General features: G+C 40.3%; 1 protein-coding gene across 1 annotated transcript in view; it reads right to left on the bottom strand.

Annotated features, from left to right (window-relative positions):
* LOC124620145 (neural-cadherin-like) overlaps positions 1–23,075 on the bottom strand; it is a 141,829-nt gene that overhangs the window by 58,190 nt on the left and 60,564 nt on the right. Inside the window, exons 12-14 of the mRNA XM_047146815.1 lie at positions 19,908–20,252; positions 4,224–4,337; positions 3,962–4,148 (exon numbers count right to left, since the gene is read on the bottom strand). Coding sequence (XP_047002771.1) covers positions 3,962–4,148; positions 4,224–4,337; positions 19,908–20,252 — 646 coding nt within the window. The remainder of the gene's footprint in view (positions 1–3,961; positions 4,149–4,223; positions 4,338–19,907; positions 20,253–23,075) is intronic.

Genomic DNA, 23,075 nt, shown 5'->3' with positions numbered 1-23,075 from the left:
GACAATTTACAACTACAATACCGACTGTTGCTTGGTCGATTCTCGTCGTTTCTTTGCCCTGTACCCTTTGAGACTGGAGCCCTTTTTGATCTTTCCCAAGATTTTCTAATCTAAAAAACTGCCCAGTCCACGTCTCACAGCCTCTGCTATCTGTGTAGCTGCCTTCTATGTAGTGGACACCTGACCTATTTAGCAGAACCTGAAACCCACCACCCTATGGTGCAAGTTGAGGAATCTGCAGCCTACATGGTCGCAAAACCATCTGAGCCTCTGGTTCAGACCCTCCACTTGGCTCTGTACCAAAGGTCTAGAATCGGTCCTGTCGACGATGCTGTAGATGGTCAGCTCTGCCTTCATCTCGCTAGCAAGACTGGCAGTCTTCACCAACTCAGATACCTGCCAGAAACCTGAGAGAATCTCTTCCAGTCCATAGCGACACACATCATTAGTGTCGACATGAGCCACCACCTGCAATTGGCTGTACCCTGTACCCTTCATGGCATGCGGAAGGATCCTTTCCACATCTTGGATGACTCCCCCCAGTATGCACACTTGTGGCTGTGCTGTGGCTTTCTTCCTGTCCTTAGCTGCCATATCCCAAAGGGGCTCCATCACCTGCCTAACATTGGAGCCCCCAATAACAAGCAATCCCACCCTCTGTGCTTGTCCGGACCTCTCAGGAAGACCGGCCACTGCCGCAACAATCATCAAGTTGGCATGCCTGGATATGTTAATTATTAGCATTTCAGTGCAACCACACATAGTCAGTAGGAAGAACGCCATCCAGATTTGGTGTATAAGGGAAGATTACACTACGAGTTTCTCATTGTGAAATCACATTTGAATGTTAGTTGTTTCAGTGCAGATTGTATTTAAAAAAGAGAATTATCTACCAAAATGTACTGAAATTCAACAGTGGCAGGATCATGGCATATTTAGATCATTTTGTCATCCCATAATATTGTTGCTCATATTAGTTAGGGTACTATGATCAGGCACATATGGAATCAGTGGATTCAGGAGGGAGATACTTGATGCCCTGCAGAATCTCAATGGCACCACACAAGTAGCACCTAAGAGGGCAGATGTCTTGTTTGTTCACCATGAAGGACTGCACTGCCAGGAAATGAGCTTGTTGGCAGCAAGATGAGTACCCACAGATAATGTGATCACATCTAGTCCACCAAGGACTATCAATATGGTGATCACTGCTGGAGCTTCCCTGGACATGGCATCAGAAATAGACAGGCTGACAGTGTTTTACCTGATGATAGCACCAGACTTAGAAGTGGCACCACATCAATTTTTCAGGTAACTCCTGGCTCTACATACAGCATCACGATGGATTAATTTGTGTTGGGGGCTCTGTAGAACAAATGTTGCGAGATTGTTACTGTCATAATTTATGCACCCTACACCTGGCATGATGGAATAACATGCCATTGGGTACACAACATGATCAACTCTGGTTGACATAGTTGGATGTTTGGACAGCAGGCATTAAAATTATGCGACATTACAATTGGTGGCTGTGACTTTCCTCTGAAGACAGTGTGACATTGTCTTTCAACAAGATAATGCATGATATCATGCTGTTTGTGGTATAGTGAACTACATCAATGAAGAGGATGTTTAACTGGCTTGGCGAGCACATTTTCCAGATCCCTCACACACTGAAAACAGCTGGTCATATGTTGCTGAGACACTGGCATGTGACCACCCCACAACAACTGATGGACTCTGGAATGGAGTTGAAGAAGCATGAAATACAGACGCACATTACCCATGCTCACTTTGATTCAATGCCCAGCCATGTTTGAGTCATCTTAGAGCCATTCTCACTATCGGAGGTGGAATGTCTGTGTACTAAATTTTGCATCCTGTGTATCCTGAAATCACTGACAAATTTACTTGTGTCTTCTTCCTGCTACAATGTTCATACACCATAAGGAAAATTTCATTACTTTTGTAGCTCCTAGTGTTGCAGTTTTAATGGTCAACATTGTAAATTATATTCCATAATTGTGGTTGCAGTCTAAAATATTGCCTGCCTCCCCTCTCCATTCCCTGCACCCTAAGTCCAAATGAATACAATACGACCTCTTTGCTATGATCTTTTGTACTTGCAAATTTATTTATGATGTGATTCCAAGCAAGAATCACAATATGACCACCGACAAGGAGCAGGAAAAGGTACTTGCTTTCTTGCTATTCTGTGGCTCCATGATGGGCAAGATAAACCGCCTGCTGAAAAGACAAGATCGAATCGATCTTCAGACCTCTGACAAAAATCCTGTAATTATGTAGATCAGTTACAGATACTGCTGGTCACAGAACACCTATGGTCTAAAGGATACATTGCAAGCATTGCCAGTCTTACATCAAACAAACAGTACACACTGTAAAAGTACATGGGAAGGAGCATGAGAGGTTTTATTGCCTACACTACCTTGAGAAAATGCTTTAGTTGAATGTGCTTTGGAAAATGGTCACCATATCAGATTTCATGAAACAATTGTTGTGGCCCACACTAACAGCTTCTGGGACTGTGCAATTAAAGAAGCCATTGAAATAAAGGTCACCAATAACACCATTAATAGAGACAGCAACTTGCAGCTCAGCTCGGCATGGAATCCAGTGATTGCGCAGTTGTAGCGAGGGCATCAATAGCCAAGTCAACATATGCCCATATACAGTGATGCTGTGAGCATGCTTGACATCAAAGTTGGCAGCTAGTGTATGTAATGACATACCAGCAGTCCACTGGTAGTCATACCACTTGCCAGTGGCCAAGGAGTGCTTGGCTGAAAGCTTGTGTAATTTTAATCATTTGAAGCAGCTGGAAACCCAAGAGGTTTTTATTCATTGCTAACCACCATGAGGCTCTGCATTCTTAATTCTAATTCTAATCTCTAGCATTACAATTCATATTTTATTCATGTCTCCACCCTTTATGTCAGCCCTCTTATGGAATCTTTTATGCTTCTCTATCAGATTTCTGCTGTGAACTTCACTATCCATTACTTGTTTATTTCTTTTCCTTTCATTTGCTTTTGTGGTTTCTCACTTCTTGTTATATACTACTACCTCATGTCCTTTCTTTAATATTTGCCAATTTGATTTGAATCCATCTCTGTCTATCATTGCCTAGTTTATGTTACAATAATAGAAATTATACAATGAAATAAAAAAATAATAAAATACAGTAAAAACTAATGACATGCAACCAATTAACTGCCAATGAATACTGAAAATATGGCAAGCCTAGATTGCTACCCACAAACATAGAGGAGCCATGAAGTTGTCAGCAGGTAGAATGAAAAAGCTTGCTAATATGTAGCTAAAATAGTTGAGCTTTCAGACAAAAGTCCTTTTTCTGAAGTGTAAAACACAAATACAATCACAATATGAATGAATGTGAAAGTGTGTGTTTTCTACTTCAACAGTCCATGTTCTCAGTTTTTGTGCATTACACATTTCTTTTACTGGTCACTTCACCATTAATTTGCATTTTTCACTACGCATCTCATCGTATCATCTGATTTCTCCATACAATTTCCAAAAAGTTGTGATTTTTCACTCTTACTAAATAGAAGAGACTGTTAATTTTGGACTGCCAGATATTTTTGTTACTTCTTGCTCATGTATGTTTTCAGCTGTCTGTTTTCTATTTTTATATGAAAATGTGTTACTAGCCATTCCTATTAACTATTACCAGGGTTCCTGATCATTATCAGTTATCTAAAAAATAAGGGAAGTATCATATCCTTTTGATTACACCCCCAGTTGTCATATAACAAGAGTACTGCAAGTCTACATTACTAGAAAATCCTGATCATAATATCATGCTGGAATCTAAATTCTGTTAATTTCAATGCTCAGATCTCACTGTTTCAGCACTGAAGAATAAGCAATTGGGGCAGTTACTTATTACGTGCATATAGCTTTAAAAAGTGTGTACCATTTTTAAAATCAGCCTGTATTTCAAATGTCTTCATTCCTGTGTATTCAGCTTTGCCACCTGCATATATCCCTTCTCTTTTATCAGCTACAAGCAGTTGGTGCCCTCTAAAGGAGAATGTCCCATTGTATTGTGCATTTTCACCATCATCAATCTGAAGAAAAGCTGTTGAGCCATAACGGGATGCCTACAAAAGAAAATTCAATAGTGGATGAGAGAAATCTACACCACCACCCCATTAATAACTATGAAGTATACTCACTTTCACTGTATGCCAATATCCATCATTTACAGGGATAAAGCACAAGCATATAGCTATCTCTTCAGAATAATAGCTGTTCAAGTTGTAACGAAATACAAGAACACTGTTTCGTATCTGCAACAATGCATATTAATTCACAAAATAAATAACACAGAAATGTACAACAAAAGCAACAATACATCTGGACAGTGACAATTCTGAAGTAAGACAGGAGAGAATTTGCTTACAATATTAGCAGTTTGGTAAGATTAGTGTGAGTTAATAAAATTACTTTTTTTAGCTTAAACCTAGGGTCATAGACACACTAATTTACATTCATAAATGTATTAATGCTTCCTTTTGTTGCTGCTGCTGCTGCTGCTGTTGTAGTCTTCATTCCAAAGACTGGCTTGATACAGTCTCCATGGTACTTTATCCCAAGCAAGCCTCCTCTCTGAATAACTACTGCAACTTACATCTTTCTGAATCTGCTTACTGTGTTAAACTCTTGGTTTTCCTCTACAATTTTTACTCTCCACACTTCCCTCCAGTATTAAACTGGTGATCCCTTGATGTCTCAGAATTTGTACTACCAACCTATCCATTCTTCTAGTCAGCTAGTGCTACAAATTTCTTTTCTCTCCAATTCTATTTGGTACCTCCTCGTTAGATACACGACCTACCCACTACTCTTCAACATTCTTCTATAGCACCACATTTCAAAAGCTTCTATTCACTTCTTGTCTAAACTGTTTATTGTCCATGTTTCACTTTCATACATGGCTACACTCCATATAAATACTTTCAGAAAAGACTTCTGTACATTTAAATCTATATTTTACATTAAAAATTTCTCTTCTGCAGAAATACTTTTCTTGACAGTGGCAGTCTAGATTTTATATGCCCTCTACTTTGGTCATCATCAGTTATTTTGCAGCCCAAATAACAAAATTCATCTACCACTTTTAGTGTCTCATTCCCTAATCTAATTTCCTCAGCAACACCTGGTTTCATTTGACTACAGTCGGCCGCTGTGGCCCAGCAGTTCTAGGCTCTTGTAAGCATGCACTTTCTTAAGAATTGTTATTACTACATTATTCTTGTAGTCTGAGAGTATTTCACCTGTCTCTTAAATCTTGCACATCAGATGGAAGAGGTTTATCATGGATGGGTCTCCCAAGGCTATCAGTAGATTTGATGGAATGTCATCTATTCCAGTGTCTTTTTATGACTTAGGTCTTTCAGTGCCCTGTCAAATTCTTCTCATAATATCATATCTCCCATCTCATCCTCATCTATGTTCTCTTCCATTTCAATAATATTGCCTTCAAGTTCACTTTCATTGTATAGATCCTCTATATACTCCTTCCACCTTTGAGTTTTCTCTTCCTCGCTCAGGGGGCAGGTTTTTCATCTGAGCTCTTGCTATTCATACAGCTGCTTCTCTTTTCTCCTAATGTCTCTTTGATTTCCTTGTAGGCAGTATCTATCTTTCCCATAATTAAATATGCTTCTAAATCCTTACATGTGTTCTCTAGCCATTCCTATTTAACCATTTGACACTTTCTGTCAATCTCATTTTTTAGATGTTTGTATTTCCTTTCGCATGCTTCATTTGCTGCATTTGTTATATTGTCACAGAAGAAGCTGAGTAGCACCATGGTCTAATGATTATGATACTAAACTGTTGCATGGAGGGTCGTGAGTTCAAAACTCATCTGGACTGTACAATTTTAATTTCTATATTTGGTTTGAGTACATTCTAGAAGTATTCACAAATGTCGAGAATCATTGTACTGGTATGTTCTGTAGCTGTATATATACTGCATGAGTTCTGGACGGAGGTAGTTCACTCTGTGCTCTTGTATGTGCAAGTGCTGAATAAACCTTTGTTAAGTGAAGTTAGTGTTTGTCATTCATCTAATTACACCTCCTTCTACATGACATTATTCAGGTGGAGGCACTGGCTATTGGAACTTGTGATAGCGCTTATTATCAATGACACAGTGGCTCCCATTAAGCCACAACAGAACCGCCGTTTACGTGGCAAGAAACCCGAGTTCGAGCCATAATCAACAGATCACAATCTACCAGACACAGAAGGAGAAGAGGATGTTACAATGACAGCAACTGTGTGCCACCACATGAGACATCTTTTTGGGTTCTCTGGTGATGATGGCCAAGATCAAAAACAAGTGGCTGAAGGTATATGAGCATATAGCCAAATTTAACAAATGGGATGACACCGTGTGTTTGGCTAATGTATTTTACTACTTGGAAGGCACACTTCCAAGCAATGGTATGAGAACAACAAGGAGAAGTTCACAAGTTGGGAAGTATTCCAGGTGGAACTGTGCAAGTATTTCAGTGACACACAACAACAGAAGTGCAAGGCTGAAGATAAATTAAAGAGCAGGGCACAGTGTCCAGGAGAAACTACAGCATCCTACATTCAAGATGTCTTGGAACTGTATAAAATAGTGGATCCTAGAATGAAGGATGAAGATAAGGTTGCATATCTCATGAAGGGTGTTGCTGAGGACATGTATCAAGCCCTACTCCTGAAGGAGGTTTCAACAGCAGACGACTTCATAAAATGGTGCCAGTATATCGAGACAATGCATCAAAAAAGAATTACACGCAAGAAGTTTGAACAGCTTCCAAACATCATATCGATGTCTGTGATGGGGGAAGCAACTGATTTCACAAGTGTTCTTCATCAGATAGTGACAGAAGTAGTTCAGAAAGCACTTGGCTTGCATGGCGAGCAAAAAACCGAGATGCTTCAAGAGGTCATAAGGGAGGAAGTGGAACAGACATTGAACCCAATCTCTCGTCCTTAATTTCCCTTTAAAATGGTGAAAAAGTCAAGACCCAGGCAGTGTTACGTTTCTACAATGCCGCATGAGGAACCTGTTTGGGCACCAAGGAAGACTGACGTCTGGAGGACCCAGGATAATCAAATCCAACCAGTATGTTTCCACTGTGGACGACCAGGAAATGTGGTGCATTATTGTTGAGAAAGGCAGTGAATATTTGATGATGCCCGCACTAGAAGACAGCAGATCGATCTTGGCCAATGCCAACTCCGGGATGACGAAGATGAACAAGATGTGGGTGCAGGACGACGTAGGTCACCATTGCCGCAAGCTAGCCACTGGAGAGAATGCTCCCCAACATGCTGATCAAGGTCTCCATTGCCGTTTAGGAGCTGAACACTTAACTTCCGTAACCTAAAAAGCTAAAGGGTGCAACCTTCCTTGGAGATGAGGTTGCCAAAGAGAAAAATCCTCCACTGTCGATCACTACAAAAATCATAGGAAACTACATCAATATCCTCATGGATGGCCAACCAACCCAAGCTCTTGTGGACTCTGGAGCATCATATTCAGTCATTTAGGAGAAGTACCATCACCAATGGCAGAAACTGTATTCGTCGACAACAAAACATCTCTGCTGAAGGTGGCTAATGGGAAATATGTAAAATCTACAGGAAGATGTACCATTCCTGTCGGTATAAGTGGCCAGACACAGCCCTTAGAATTCATTGTCTTGCAAAAGTGTAATCACGACATCATTCTCGGATGGGACTTTTTGGAAGCTCCTCAGGAATTGTAGATCGTGGTTGCTCAGAGGTTATGCTAGACGAGATGAGATACTGTGGACAGGAAGATGCACATCTGAGTGTGTGGAGACTATGTGTGCTGTATGAAGTGATCATTCCTGCAGTCAGCACTAGCAAGGTAACTGACACGAGTCATGCCATGCATCAACCCATGGATCTTGTAGTGCAATGTAAGAGAAGCACACCACTGAAGAACAACTTGGTCATCCCAGACACTATCGTCTCGTTTAAGAACAGATTTGGTGAATTATGGATAGTTAACTGTCGCTGAGAACTGCAGATCCTTCCAAGACGCATGTGCCTAGCAAACGCTGAGTCATTAATTGAAGAACAGCTGAGGGTCATAGAAACCTCCCATGACAACTCTGTGGGCAAAATTAGTGTTACCACTACGAGACAAGATCTTCTAGCTCGACTACCACCAGATCTCACTAAGGAACAACAGAAGAAGCTACTTGCCATTCTCCAAGAGTTCTCTGAATGCTTCACTCCACAGGTGAAGAGCAAATTCTAAGGAGCAACAGAAGAAGCTACTTGCCATTCTTCAAGAGTTCTCTGAATGCTTCACTCCACAGATGAAGAGCAAATTAGACAAATTGACGGTGAAGCACCGTATTAGCACTGGAGACCACCAACTAATACGCCAGAGAGCATACCATGTGTCAGCAACAGAACGTCGAATAATTCATGACGAAGTAGAGAAAATGATGAAGTATGACATAATTCAGCCATTGCAGAGCCCATGGTCATCACCAGTGGTCCTCGTCAGGAACAAGGATGGCAGTTGGTGCTTTTGTGTTGATTACAGGAAGCTTAATAAGATAGCTATAAAGGGCATTTACAGTCTTCCACAAATTGAGGATACACTGCATTATCTGAAGGGGGCTCAGTTTTTCTCAACTATGGACATGTACTCAGGATACTGGCAGATTGAAGTAGACGAGGCTAATCGTGAGAAAACTGCATTCATCAGCCCTGAGGGTCTGTATGATTTTAAGGTAATGCCATTTGGTTTGTGTAATGCACCAGAAACTTTTGAATGGATGATGGATAATCTTCTTAGTCACCTGAAGTGGACAATGTGTCTTTGTTATTAAGTGCTCTCAGAGACATTTGATGAACATATAAAAAGACTTAGGGCCATTCTTAAGTGTCTCCAACAAGGCTTATTGAAACTTAATCCAAGAAAGCGTCTCCTTGGAGCAAAAGAAATCAATTTATTTTGACACCTTGTGTCAAACGAAGGTGTGCGGCCAGACCCAGAAAAGGTGAGATCTATAACAGAATTTCCTATCCCTAAAAGTATTAGAGGTGGGAAAAGCTTATTACCATCATTTTATCAAAGACTTTTGTATCAAAACCAGGCCACTCCAAGAGTTGTTAAAAGCTGGTGATAAATTTATCTGGGGTGGTGCTCAACAAGATTCTTTCAATGTGGTGCAAAAAGCTTTGATGACTGACCATGTACTTGGTCTGTATGATGAGAGAGCACCTACAGAACTACACACAGATGCCAGTGGGTATGGGATTGGTGCTGTTCTGGTGCAAATTTCAGATGAAAAAGAGTAGGTTATAGCCTATGCTTCTAGGACACTTACAAAAACTGAGAGAAACTACTCGACTACAGAAAGAGAATGTCTTGCTGTGATCTGGGACATGTGCAAATTTTGACAGTATCTCTATGGAAGGCCATTCACAATTGTTACAGACCACCATTCACTTTGTTGGTTGACAGGTCTTAAAGATCCAGCAGGATGACTCACCAGATGGGCACTACGTCTTCAAGAGTATGACATTACCATAGTGTACAAAAGTGGAAGAAAACACCAAGATGCTGACTCTCTCTCAAGAAATCCTGTGCAAGACCATCAAGACTTTGGTGAAGATAGTGACTGTCTCGCTGCACTCCAGGATCTCTCTGCTGAGCAGAAGAAGGACGTCAAGATATCTCAAATTATGCTTGCCTTAAATTGGTCAGAGGATGTGAAAGGACAATTTAAGGTAGTTAACAGATTATTTTGCAAGAAAAACTTTGATCCATTTGGAAAGAGGTTGCTACCAGTGATTCCCAAACACATACACTTAGATGTTCTACAGAAATTCCATGACGCACCTGAGGCCGGACATTTAGGATTTATTAACACATAAAATAGGATCTGCAAGAGATTTTTTCTGGCCACGTTTATTTAGGGGCGTCTATCACTATGTGTCGCACTGTTGAGAGTGCCAGAGGAGAAAGGCAGTTCCTCAGATGCCACCTGGCTGACTCATACCAATTACACCAGTCAAAACGCCTTTTCAGTAGTTGCAGGGGCAACAGCCTGGATGATTGACTGATCTGGCCTTGTAACATTAACCAAAACGGCCTTGCTGAGCTGGTACTGTGAACGGCTGAAAGCAAGGGGAAACTACAGCCGTAATTTTTCCCGAGGACATGCAGCTTTACTGTATGATTAAATGATGATGGCGTCATCTTCGGTAAAATATTCCGGAGGTAAAATAGTCCCCCATTCAGATCTCCGGGCGGGGACTGCTCAAGAGGACGTCGTTATCAGGAGAAAGAAAACTGGCGTTCTATGGATCGGAGCGTGGAATGTTAGATCACTTAATCGGACAGGTAGGTTAGAAAATTTAAAAAGGGAAATGGATAGGTTAAAGTTAGATATAGTGGGAATTAGTGAAGTTCGGTGGCAGGAGGAACAAGACTTTTGGTCAGGTGATTACAGGGTTATAAATACAAAATCAAATAGGGGTAATGTAGGAGTAGGTTTAATAATGAATAAAAAAATAGGAGTGCGGGTTAGCTACTACAAACAGCATAGTGAACGCATTATTGTGGCCAAGATAGACACAAAGCCCATGCCTACTACAGTAGTACAAGTTTATATGCCAACTAGCTCTGCAGATGATGAAGAAATAGATGAAATGTATGATGAGATAAAAGAAATTATTCAGGTAGTGAAGGGAGACGAAAATTTAATAGTCATGGGTGACTGGAATTCGTCAGTAGGAAAAGGGAGAGAAGGAAACATAGTAGGTGAATATGGATTGGGGGGAAGAAATGAAGGAGGAAGCCGTCTGGTAGAATTTTGCACAGAGCATAACTTAATCATAGCTAACACTTGGTTCAAGAATCATAAAAGAAGGTTGTATACATGGAAGAATCCTGGAGATACTAAATGGTATCAGATAGATTATATAATGGTAAGACAGAGATTTAGGAACCAGGTTTAAAATTGTAGGACATTTCCAGGGGCAGATGTGGATTCTGACCACAATCTATTGGTTATGAACTGCAGATTGAAACTGAAGAAGCTGCAAAAAGGTGGGAATTTAAGGAGATGGGACCTGGATAAACTGAAAGAACCAGAGGTTGTAGAGAGGTTCAGGGAGAGCATAAGGGAACAATTGACAGGAATGGGGGAAATAAATACAGTAGAAGAAGAATGGGTAGATCTGAGGGATGAAGTAGTGAAGGCAGCAGACAATCAAGTAGGTAAAAAGACGAGGGCTAGTAGAAATCCTTAGGTAACAGAAGAAATATTGAATTTAATTGATGAAAGGAGAAAATATAAAAATGCAGTAAATGAAGTAGGCAAAAAGAATACAAACGTCTCAAAAATGAGATTGACAGGAAGTGCAAAATGGCTAAGCAGGGATGGCTAGAGGACAAATGTAAGGATGTAGAGGCTTGTCTCTCTAGGGGTAAGATAGATACTGCCTCCAGGAAAATTAAAGAGACCTTTGTAGAGAAGAGAACCACTTGTATGAATATCAAGAGTTCAGATGGCAACCCAGTTCTAAGCAAAGAAGGGAAGGCAGAAAGGTGGAAGGAGCATATAGAGGGTTTATACAAGGGTGATGTACTTGAGGACAATATTATGGAAATGGAAGAGGATGTAGATGAAGACGAAATGGGAGATAAGATACTGCGTGAAGAGTTTGACAGAGCACTGAAAGACCTGAGTCGAAACAAGGCCCCGGGAGTAGACAACATTCCATTAGAACTACTGATGGCCTTGGGAGAGCCAGTTATGACAAAACTCTACCATCTGGTGAGCAAGATGTATGAGACAGGCGAAATATCCTCAGACTTCAAGAAGAATATAATAATTCCAATCCCAAAGAAAGCAGGTGTCGACAGATGTGAAAATTACCGAACTATCAGTCTAATAAGTCACAGCTGCAAAATACTAACGCGAATTCTTTACAGACGAATGGAAAAACTGGTAGAAGCGGACCTCGGGGAAGATCAGTTTGGATTCCGTAGAAATGTTGGAACACATGAGGCAATACTAACCTTATGACTTATCATAGAAGAAAGATTAAGAAAAGGCAAACCTACGTTTCTAGCATTTGTAGACTTAGAGAAAGCTTTTGACAATGTTAACTGGAATACTCTCTTTCAAATTCTGAAGGTGGCAAGGGTAAAATACAGGAAGCAAAAGGCTATTTACAATTTGTACAGAAACCAGATGGCAGTTATAAGAGTCGAGGGGCATGAAAGGGAAGCAGTGGTTGGGAAAGGAGTGAGACAGGGTTGTAGCCTATCCCCAATGTTATTCAATCTGTATATTGAGCAAGCAGTAAAGGAAACAAAAGAAAAATTCGGAGTAGGTATTAAAATTCATGGAGGAGAAGTAAAAGCTTTGAGGTTCGCCGATGACATTGTAATTCTGTCAGAGACACCAAAGGACTTGGAAGAGCAGTTGAACGGAATGGACAGTGTCTTGAAAGGAGGATGTAAGATGAACATCAACAAAAGCAAAATGAGGATAATGGAATGTAGTCAAATTAAATCGGGTGATGCTGAGGGAATTAGATTAGGAAATGAGACACTTAAAGTAGTAAAGGAGTTTTGCTATTTAGGGAGTAAAATAATTGATGATGGTCAAAGTAGAGAGGATATAAAATGTAGACTGGCAATGGCAAGGATATCGTTTCTGAAGAAGAGAAATTTGTTAACATCGAGTATAGATTTAAGTGTCAGGAAGTCGTTTCTGAAAGTATTTGTATGGAGTGTAGCCATGTATGGAAGTGAAACATGGACGATAACTAGTTTGGACAAGAAGAGAATAGAAGCTTTCGAAATGTGGTGCTACAGAAGAATGCTGAAGATAAGGTGGGTAGATCACATAACTAATGAGGAGGTATTGAATAGGATTGGGGAGAAGAGAAGTTTGTGGCACAACTTGACTAGAAGAAGGGATCGGTTGGTAGGACACATTTTGAGGCATCAAGCGATCACAAATTTAGCATTGGAGGGCAGCGTGGAGGGTAAAAATCGTAGAGGGAGACCAAGAGATGAATACACTAAGCAGATTCAGAAGGATGTAGGTTGCAGTAGGTACTGGGAGATGAAGAAGCTTGCACAGGATAGAGTAGCACGGAGAGCTGCATCAAACCAGTCTCAGGACTGAAGACGACAACAACAACAACAAAAGCTGTGAAAACAGCCCAAGCTTCTGAGGTAGCCATATTCACTGTGTAAGACATTGTATTAAAACACGGTACCCTGAGGTTGTTAATTACGGATTGAGGGAAAGTTTTTCAATCGAATCTTGTGACAGAGATAAACTGTTGGTGCAAGATTACTCATCACATGACAACTGTCTACCATCCACAAACTAATGAGCTTATTGAATGCCTTAATAAGACCTTGGCTGACATGCTATCAATGTTCGTCAATGTTGAGCAGAACAACTGGGATGAGGTGCTACCTTTCGTGACTTTTGCCTACAACACCGCCAAACAAGACACCACAGGATTTATGCCATTTTTTCTGGTGGATGGGCATGAGGCGACTACAACCATGGACACTGTGTTTCCATTACATCCTGATGATGTGGACGATGACTGCATCAGAGCTGAGGAAGCTCGGCAGTTGGCTCGACTCTGCACACTGCAGGCTCAAGAAAATGATCGCCGAAGGTATGACATGAGCCACCGCCCTGTTGTCTACCAGCCTGGTGACTTCGCCTGGAACTTCACTCCTGTTTGGAAGGTTGGTCACTCTGAGAAACTCCTCAGTCGCTACGTTGGACCTTATAAGGTTGTAAGACAGTTGTCTGATGTTACTTATGAAGTTGAAGATTTCGACCCTGACACAAGACAACAAAATATCAGAGATACGGTCCACATCCTTTGAATGAAGCTCTACAAGGATCCTGCCACACAGGGTAAATTCTAAGCTCCAGCAACAGGCAACAATCAGAAAAGTGACAAAGAGTATAGCGGCAAAAGAAGTTCTAAGAAGATCACCGCCAGGGCAAACATCAGTCAACGGGAGTTGGAGTATTCTGGACCGATGACTCATTCCCAGACTAGGAGAATGTAACACTGAGATGCTGTTCACTTAAGGAGGGAGCAATGTCACAGAAAAAGCTGAGTAGCACTGTGGTGTAGTGGTTATGATACTAAATTGTTGCATGGAGCGTCGTGAGTTCAAAACTCACCTGGACTGTAGAATTTTAATTTCTATATTTGGTTCGAGTACATTCTATAAGAATCCACAAATGTCAAGAATTACTGTACTGGAATGTTCCGTAGCTGTATACATAATGTATGTGTTCTGGCCGGAGGCAGTTCCCTCCACGCTCTTGTATGTGCATGTGCTGAATAAACTATCGTTAAGTGAGGTGCTCGTCATTCATCTAATTACACCTTCTTTTACATGACAATATTTTCTCCTTTAATCAATCATATCCAGTCTACTGTGTTATCCAAGGATTTCTACAAGGCATTGTCTTTTCATCTATTTAATCCTCTGCTCCTTTCTGCTGTTCTACTCAACCATTACATACTGCTCCCTCTGGTTCTTTCAGTTTATCCAGGTCTCATCTCCTTAATTTCATACCTTTTTTCCAATTTGTTTAGTTTTAATATACAGTTTATAGTCAGTAAATTGTGTTCAGAGTTCCTATCTGCTCTGTAAATATCTTACAATTTAAAATGGGGTTCCAAAATCTCTGTGTAATCATTATTCGTAGGTTGGAACTTAAATAGTGGCAACACTGCTTTGGAGACACTATGCAATGGAAGCTACTATTGTCGCTGATAGCACAAGGTGCTGACACACCTACCTCCCCTCCGAGCAAATGGACTCACCCGTCCCATATCACCAGCACGCGCACAATTGAGGGAAAAACAGTCACTTGTGAGCGAGTTGTCTAACGTAACAGTGTACGCCTGTGATGGTGTTATCCTAATGCATTACGTTTCTCCACAGCAGACCGTCAATACACAATATTACTGTTTGTTTTTGGAGCATCACCTGCAACCAGCTTTGCAAAAGAAGCGGTGACATTTTCTGCGCAACGCACCCATCATTTTGCATGACAATGCGTGGGCGCATACACCTCAAGCTGTGGCTGCCCTGTTTGGATGATGGGACTGGGAAGTATTGTACCATCCAACATAATCCCCAGACTTAAGTCCTTGTGACTTTGATTTGATTCCGATGATGAAGGAACCACTTTGTGATATTCACTTCAGAACTGTTCCAGAGATTCGACAGGCAGCAGACCACTCCATTCGCACCATCAACAGAACAGGCTCTGCTGATGGTATACTATGCCTTCCAAATCACTGGCAATGGGTTCTACACAACACTGGTGACCACTTTGAAGGACAGTAGCAGGTGCAAACATGTAACTCTTTTGTATCAGTTGTGAATAAATAGTTGCCACTATTTAAGTTCCAACCCTCGTGTAGTCAGTCTGGAACCTTCTGTTATCTCCAGGCCCCTTCCACATATGCAACCTCCTATCATGATTCTTAATCCAAATTTGGCAATTGTTACATTATGCTCTGTAAAATTCTAGCATGCGGGTTCCCATTTCATTCCTGTCCCCCGGTACATATTCACCTACTATTTTTCCTGCACCTCCTTTACCTACTATTGAATTCCAGTCCACCATAACAAATAAAATTTCATCTCCTTAACTGTCTGAACAATTTATTTTATTTTATCAGACTTTTCTTCAATCTCTTCATCTGTGGAGCTAGCTGGCACATAAGCTGATATTACCATGATAGGTATAGGCTTAGTATCAATCTTGACTATGATAATGTGTTCACTATGGTGTTCATAGTAGCATAACTGTATTCTTATTTTCTTATTCGGTATTAAACCTACTCTTGCATTCCATGTATTTGAATTTGCAATTATAACCCTGTATTCACCTGGTTCCCACTACATGTAACTTCAACCTATCCATTTCCATTTTTAAATTTTCTAATCTACCTATGCAATTAAGGGATTTAACATTCCACACTCCAATCTGTAGAATGCCAGTTTTCTTTCTCTTGATGATGACATCCTCCTGAGTAGACTCTAGCTGAAGATCCAAAGGGGGCTATTTTACTCCAGAGTATTTTACCAATGACGACACCATCATCATTTAACCATACACTAGAGCTGCATGCCCTTAGGAAAAATTACCACTGTAGTTTCCGTTCTTTCAGCTGCTCATAGTATCAGCATAGCAAGGCTGTTTTGATTGATGTTACAAGGCCAGATCAGTCAATCATCCAGACTGTTACCCTAGAAACTACTGAAAAGGATGCTGTCCCTCTTCAGGAACCACACTGTTGGCCTGGCCTCCCAACAGATACCCCCAGGTTGTGGTTGCACCTGCAGTATGTCTTTCGGTATCACTGAGGCATGCAAGCCACCCCACCAATTGCAAGGTGGATGATTTATGGAAGGGAGAGTGTCATATGGTGTGTGTGTGTGTGTGTGTGTGTGTGTGTGTGTGTGTGTGTGTGTGTGTGTGTGAGAGACTTGGCATCTCTACTACAGACTTTTTAATGTACACTACTGGCCATTAAAATTGCTACACAAAGAAGAAATGCAGATGATAAACGGGTATTCATTGGACAAATATATTATACTAGAACTGACATGTGATTACATTTTCACGCAATTTGGGTGCATAGATCCTGAGAAATCAGTACCCAGAGCAACCACCTCTGGCCGTAATAACGGCCTTGATACGCCTGGGCATTGAGTCAAACAGAGCTTGGATGGCATGTACAGGTAAAGCTGCCCATGCAGCTCAAACACGATACCACAGTTCATCAATAGTAGTGACGCATATTGTGACGAGCCAGTTGCTCGGCCACCATTGACCAGACGTTTTCAATTGGTGAGAGATCTGGAGAATGTGCTGGCCAGGGCAGCAGTCGAATATTTTCTGTATCCAGAAAGGCCCGTACAGGACCTGAAACATGCGGTCATGCATTATCCTGCTGAAACGTAGGGTTTCGCAGGGATCGAATGAAGGGTAGAGCCACGGGTCTTAACACATCTGAAATGTAACGTCCACTGTTCAAAGTGCCATCAATGCGAACAAGAGGTGACCGAGACGTGTAACCAATGGCACCCTGTACCATCACGCCGGGTGATACGCCAGTATGGCGATGACGAATATACGCTTCCAATGTGCGTTCACTGCGACGTCGCCAAACATGGATGCGACCATCATGATGCTGTAAACAGAACCTGGATTCATCCGAAAAAATGGCGTTTTGCCATTCATGCACCCAGGTTCGTTGTTGAGTACACCATCGCAGGCGCTCCTGCCTGTGATGCAGCGTCAAGGGTAACCGCAGCCATGGTCTCTGAGCTGATAGTCCATGCTGCTGCAAACGTCATCGAACTGTTGATGCACATGGTTGTTGTCTTGCAAACAACCCCATCTGTTGACTCAGGGATCGAGACGTGGCTGCACAATCCGTTACAGCCATGGGGATAAGATGCCTGTCATCTCGACTCCTAGTGATACGAGGCCGTTGGGATCCACCACGGTGTTCCGTATTACCTTCCTGAACCCACCGATTCCATATTCTGCTAACAGTAATTGGATCTCAACCAATGCATGCAGCAATGTCACGATACGATAAACCACAATCACGATAGGCTACAATCTGACCTTTATCAAAGTCAGAAATGTGATGGTACACATTTCTCCTCCTTACACGAGGCACCACAACAAAGTTTCACCAGGCAATGCCAGTCAACTGCTGTTTGTGTATGAGAAATTGGTTGGAAACTTTCCTCATGTCAGCACATTGTAGGTGTTGTCACCGGTGTCAACTTTGTGTGAATGCTCTGAAAAGCTAATCATTTGCATATCACAGCATCTTCTTCCTGTCGGTTAAATTTTGCGTCTGTAGCACATGATCTTCGTGATGTAGCAATTTTAATGGCCAGTAGTGTATATGACACATAAATAAGTACGTAGTACACAAAGGGGAAACATTACCAATAATCTCGAGAAGTTCTTAACCTATTTGCTTCAATTACCATATTGTTACCAAAATTACCATATTGTTACAAAAATTCTGAAAAGTACTCAACTACATTGCTTCAAATTACTCAAATATAATGCTGAGTGTGAGTGTCTTGCTCACACAATGGTAGTATCAGTAAAGCACAAGGGGAAACATTCCATTGTTGTTAAGGCAATTTAAAAGAATCATATTTCTTGTGCAATGATACATAGTGCTTTCACATGTTGGACACCCTCCCCCTTCCCACACCACTATGGATTGTTGCTCCCGTTCGATGCATTCCAGTTTGCCTGGCCTCAGAAGTCAGAGAGAGCAGTTACATGTGTGTTAGGTGTGTGTGCTTGTGTGAATTAGTGTGTGTTTCTCTTTTCTGATAAAGGCTTTGGCCAAAAGATTAATGTGTAACAGTCTTTACATTGTGCCTGTCTGCAACTTAGTGTGTCATCTTTACAGTGAGTAGCAATCTATCCTTTCCATAATTGTTGATATTCCAACCTGGACTCTACATAATTTGTTATTTTTTTTTTTTTTTTTTAAAGTTGGATGCTGCATAAATGAGATGTTTATTTGCAGTTTTTTTCCAATTCAGAAAAAAAAGGATAAAACGACCAAGCAAAGTTAATCTTTTTCAGCTAATTAGTAAATAAAATTGAGACTATTCGCTATTGTTCATGGTAGTTGAATTAGTTTCTTTTTTCCCTTTCAGGCCTGATATTGATATTTTTGTCTTGATTGTTTTAAAAATATTTAAATACTAATTTTTTAAAACATATATCCAGTTTGAGGAAAATTGACTAAATCACAGAGTTCAGAAAAAAAGGCACAAAAACTACCAACCTGAATTATTCAAATGCTGTAGTGGGTCATTATCTACATGAACAAAATATATTTAAATTTATTGGAAAATAATGGCTCACACTGCTGTGTTTGAAAATGCTTTCACTATCTTTTTGACAATTTGGCTGTGCCATTATGTATGATTCTGTTGAACTTTTCTTTTCTTGCCTAAGCCTAGTGAAATATTTATTGTGAGTTCAATATCCAGTTCATTACACTCAGCTGGACTGCATGAAGTTATCAGTTGCTATTCTTGTTGGAAATGTTATTGTGGGGACTAATCAAAAATAGATGTTATGCTATATCTGATATTATATCAACATTAGAATTCCCACATACAATACCTTCTAATAATTAACCAAAAATTCTCTTAACTGCCTCATGAAATATAAAGAAAATTCTTGTTGGTGGCTTGTATATAATTGAAATTACCAAAGTGTCTGTTCCCAGTAGCTCTAATGAGCACAGCATCACCTGAATATTTTAATACAATATTCAGAAGCTATTTACCCTTGTGTTTTACTAATTCTGTATGATATCACAGATACTAAAATCTTGTTTCTCACAAACAGATACTACACATAACTTCTGAATACATTATCTGATGTTTCAAGTATAGATATTAGTAAAGCTGGATGGAGGAGATATTCTAGAAATTTAAAACTGTCGTTCCAACATACACATTCAGGTTCTCCAAAATTTACTTCTGTTTTATTTATGTTACCTTTGACATTTCCTGAAACAATATTAGACAGAGGAACACAAAAATCTACAGTACTGCCTTATCATGGTCTAGTATCTTCAAATGCTACCACCATAAACAGAAGTGCCACACAGACTTCTCTTAAATACAGACAAGAAATATTAGTGCATTTATTGATAGACTAGTATTTTCACAAATATGGAAATATAAAAACTAAAAAATAGGATATGAAAAAGGTTCAAACCTCCAGTATTGCATACTCTTGTGAATGGTGATCAGCTATGTGAATGAGCTCCCCACTTGTCTCTTTTGTTCTAAATCTCATTTGCACAAGAGTACTGAAGTGACTAGGTTCAAAAGAAAGTGCAAACTTGACATAGCTATGAGGCAGGAAGGTGAATGGATGGGTTGGCTTCACACATGTTATTCCACTCCATCCTGGTTGACATAAACAGATGGGCAGTGATCCAGTCAAATCAGCAACACAGGACCCTCTGTTTCCACAATCCAGATTTCTGCATATGTTCTCAATCTTGACACAACCTGCTCCTGTTCCTGATGACATCCTAGACCCTGATAGATCTAGAAGCTGCTGAGAAAAAAAACATTTTAGTTTATTTTAACATACAAAAGAAGGAAAACAATTTCAAGTCTTGAGAGAAATGTAGAAACTCTTTGATTCACTCAAACATGGAAAGAAATTTAAAGTATAGACATCAGTTAACTCTGCCTGTGGCACTACTGCATGAACTGAGTAGACAGGTAGTATTGTTGGCTTTCCAACACATGGATAAAGTTAGAGGACTGGCACTATGAAACTGTAAAATTCCAACTGCCAAAGGCAGGGCCCTCCAGGAATAACAATACAAGGTTATTGTGAATGACTGAAGTGATTTCACAGATTTACTGTAGCTGCATTATTTGACACATTGTTACATGAAGTTCTTTTTTGAGATATTGTAAGTTCTGCATGTGTCCCTCCTACTGACTCTGCAGATATCAAGTTCTTTCTATGTTCAGTGCAGCATGTCCCTATAATCTGCTGCAAAGCACTGTTGATCTGAGCTCACAGTCCTGGTATTTTTGTTGGCAGATGAGGTGTAAACACCTCAAAATCACACACAAAAATCACATGGAATTAGGTTAGGAGAGTGTGGAGGCCATTATATGAATTAATGATCATCAAACAACCTCAAGCAATCCATCAGTTTCTCAGTTTTCTGTTTAAGAATTCACAAACATCATCATGGAAGTGGGGTGGGATGAGGCTGAGCACCACCATCTTTGGCCTCGTCCGAGATGTGGAGACAGCCTTGTCTGTGGCTATCGAGAGTGCAGGATGCAGTCATCTGCAAGTTATGGCTCATGTTGGCACTGATGATGCCTGTCCTGTGCTTCAGTTCATATAGGCAGCTGACAAGAGTTGGTGAAGAATGCTGGCCTCATGTCCAGGATACAAGCAGAGTTTGCAATTTGCAGCATTTTTCCTGTAGTTGATCAGGATCCTTTGGTTTGGAGCCGAGTTGAGGAACTCAACCAAAGGCATTGTTGACTCTGTGACAGTCTTTACTTCAGATTTCTAGACCTATATTATCAGGCGAGACTCCCCCTAATAGGTCAGGGGCGCACTACACAATGGAAGCAGCTATTCTGGTAGCACAGTATTTGTGGAGGGCAAATGGCTTTTTTTTAGGCTAGACAGTAGTCTGGGGTACTACACTTGCCAGTCAATATGCAGAAAAGGAAATCAGACCATTTTCAGAATAAAGACAATTCGACTGTCAAAATTTTATCAGTTAATTGTTGAAGTACTTGTAACAAAGTTTTGAATTTACTGTCCTTCAGGAAAGTCCTCACACTCGAATTATTTTGGCTGAAATTCAAAGTAGAATATTATTAGTAGAATATTTAGTGAGTCATGTAATGTATATCGGAAGGTTGGATTATACACTATAGGAGGGGGAGTGTTCACTGTGATTGACAAAAATATGATCTCTAATGACGTTGAAATTGAGTGTGACAGTGAGGTTATCTAGCCACATATATTGCTGAGGTACAGACAGACAGTCTTGTGAAGCTCTTTACGAACACCTTTTCTGAAAACAGTCTTGAGCAGCTAATTTGGTAGCCCACACGCAATGGAAATATCTTAGACCTTGTGGCCACAAATGGGCTGGACTTGATTGATAACATTAGTGTAGACACAGAGATTATTGATTATGATGTCATTATAGCAACTATGATTACAAAAGTTAATAAATCAGTCAAGAAGGCTAAGAAAGTGTTTCTGACAGAAAGAACAGATAAGTAGTTGTTGACATCTCACAGATAGTCAATTGACATCATTTAGTTCCATTAAGGTGGATGTGGAGGAACTATAAGCAAATGTTAAACAGAAGGTAAATGATAGTCCAGTGACCTAACTGCATAGTAGGTGGATTAAAGACGAAAAAGACCCATCATGATTTAACAACAAAATTGGGAAAATGCTGAGGTAGCAAAGCCAGTCACCCTCTTTGTTCAAAAGAGAACACCAAATGATGACAGGCAAAGATTAGTAGAGATTAGTGCTTCTGTGAAAATATCTATGCACAAAGCACACATCTACCACCATCATACCTTAGCAAAAGATCTGGCTGAAAACCTGAGAAAATTCTGGTCCTCAGTAAAACTGTAAAGTGGATATAAGCCTTGCCTTCCATCCAGTGACTCATTGATCAGTCTGATGTGACAGTTGAAGATAGCAAAATGAAAGCCAAAGTTTTAAATTTTACATTTAAGGAATTGTTCACACACTATTATCATACATACCATTGTTTGACCATTAGACAGACCCCATATGGATGACATAATAATAAGAATCGCTGGTGTAGAGAAACAACTGTAAGAGGCAAAAACAAGTAAGTCAACAGGTCCAGTTGGAATTCTGATTCAGTTTTACAAAGAGTACTCAACAGCATTGACCCCTTACCTAGCTTGGATTTACTGTGAATCTTTCAGCCAGTGCAAAGTCCCAAGTGACTGGAATAATATGTAGATGACTCTTGCATATAAGAAAGGTAAAAGAACAGACATATAAAATTACAGACCAATATCCCTGATATCAGTGTGCTGCAGAATCCTTGAACATTGCCAGTCTGAATATAATAAATTTTTTTGAGATCAAAAAGCTTATGTCCATGAATCAGCATGGTTTTAGGAAACATCGCTCATATGAAACTCAATTTGCCCTTTTCTAACATGATATACTGTGAACTATGGATGAGGAGCGACAGGCAGGTTCAATATCTCTAGATTTCTGGAAAGCATTTGTCATAGTCCCCCACTGCAACAAAGATACAATCATATGGAATAGATTCCCAGATATTTGAGTGGCTTGAAGACTTCATAAGCAAAAGAACACGGTGTGTTG

This window comes from Schistocerca americana, chromosome 6 (genome assembly GCF_021461395.2).
Source record: "Schistocerca americana isolate TAMUIC-IGC-003095 chromosome 6, iqSchAmer2.1, whole genome shotgun sequence".
Classification (NCBI taxonomy): Eukaryota; Metazoa; Arthropoda; class Insecta; order Orthoptera; family Acrididae; genus Schistocerca; species Schistocerca americana.
Note: the sequence above shows the minus strand (reverse complement) of the source record. Positions and strands in the feature narration are given on the sequence as shown.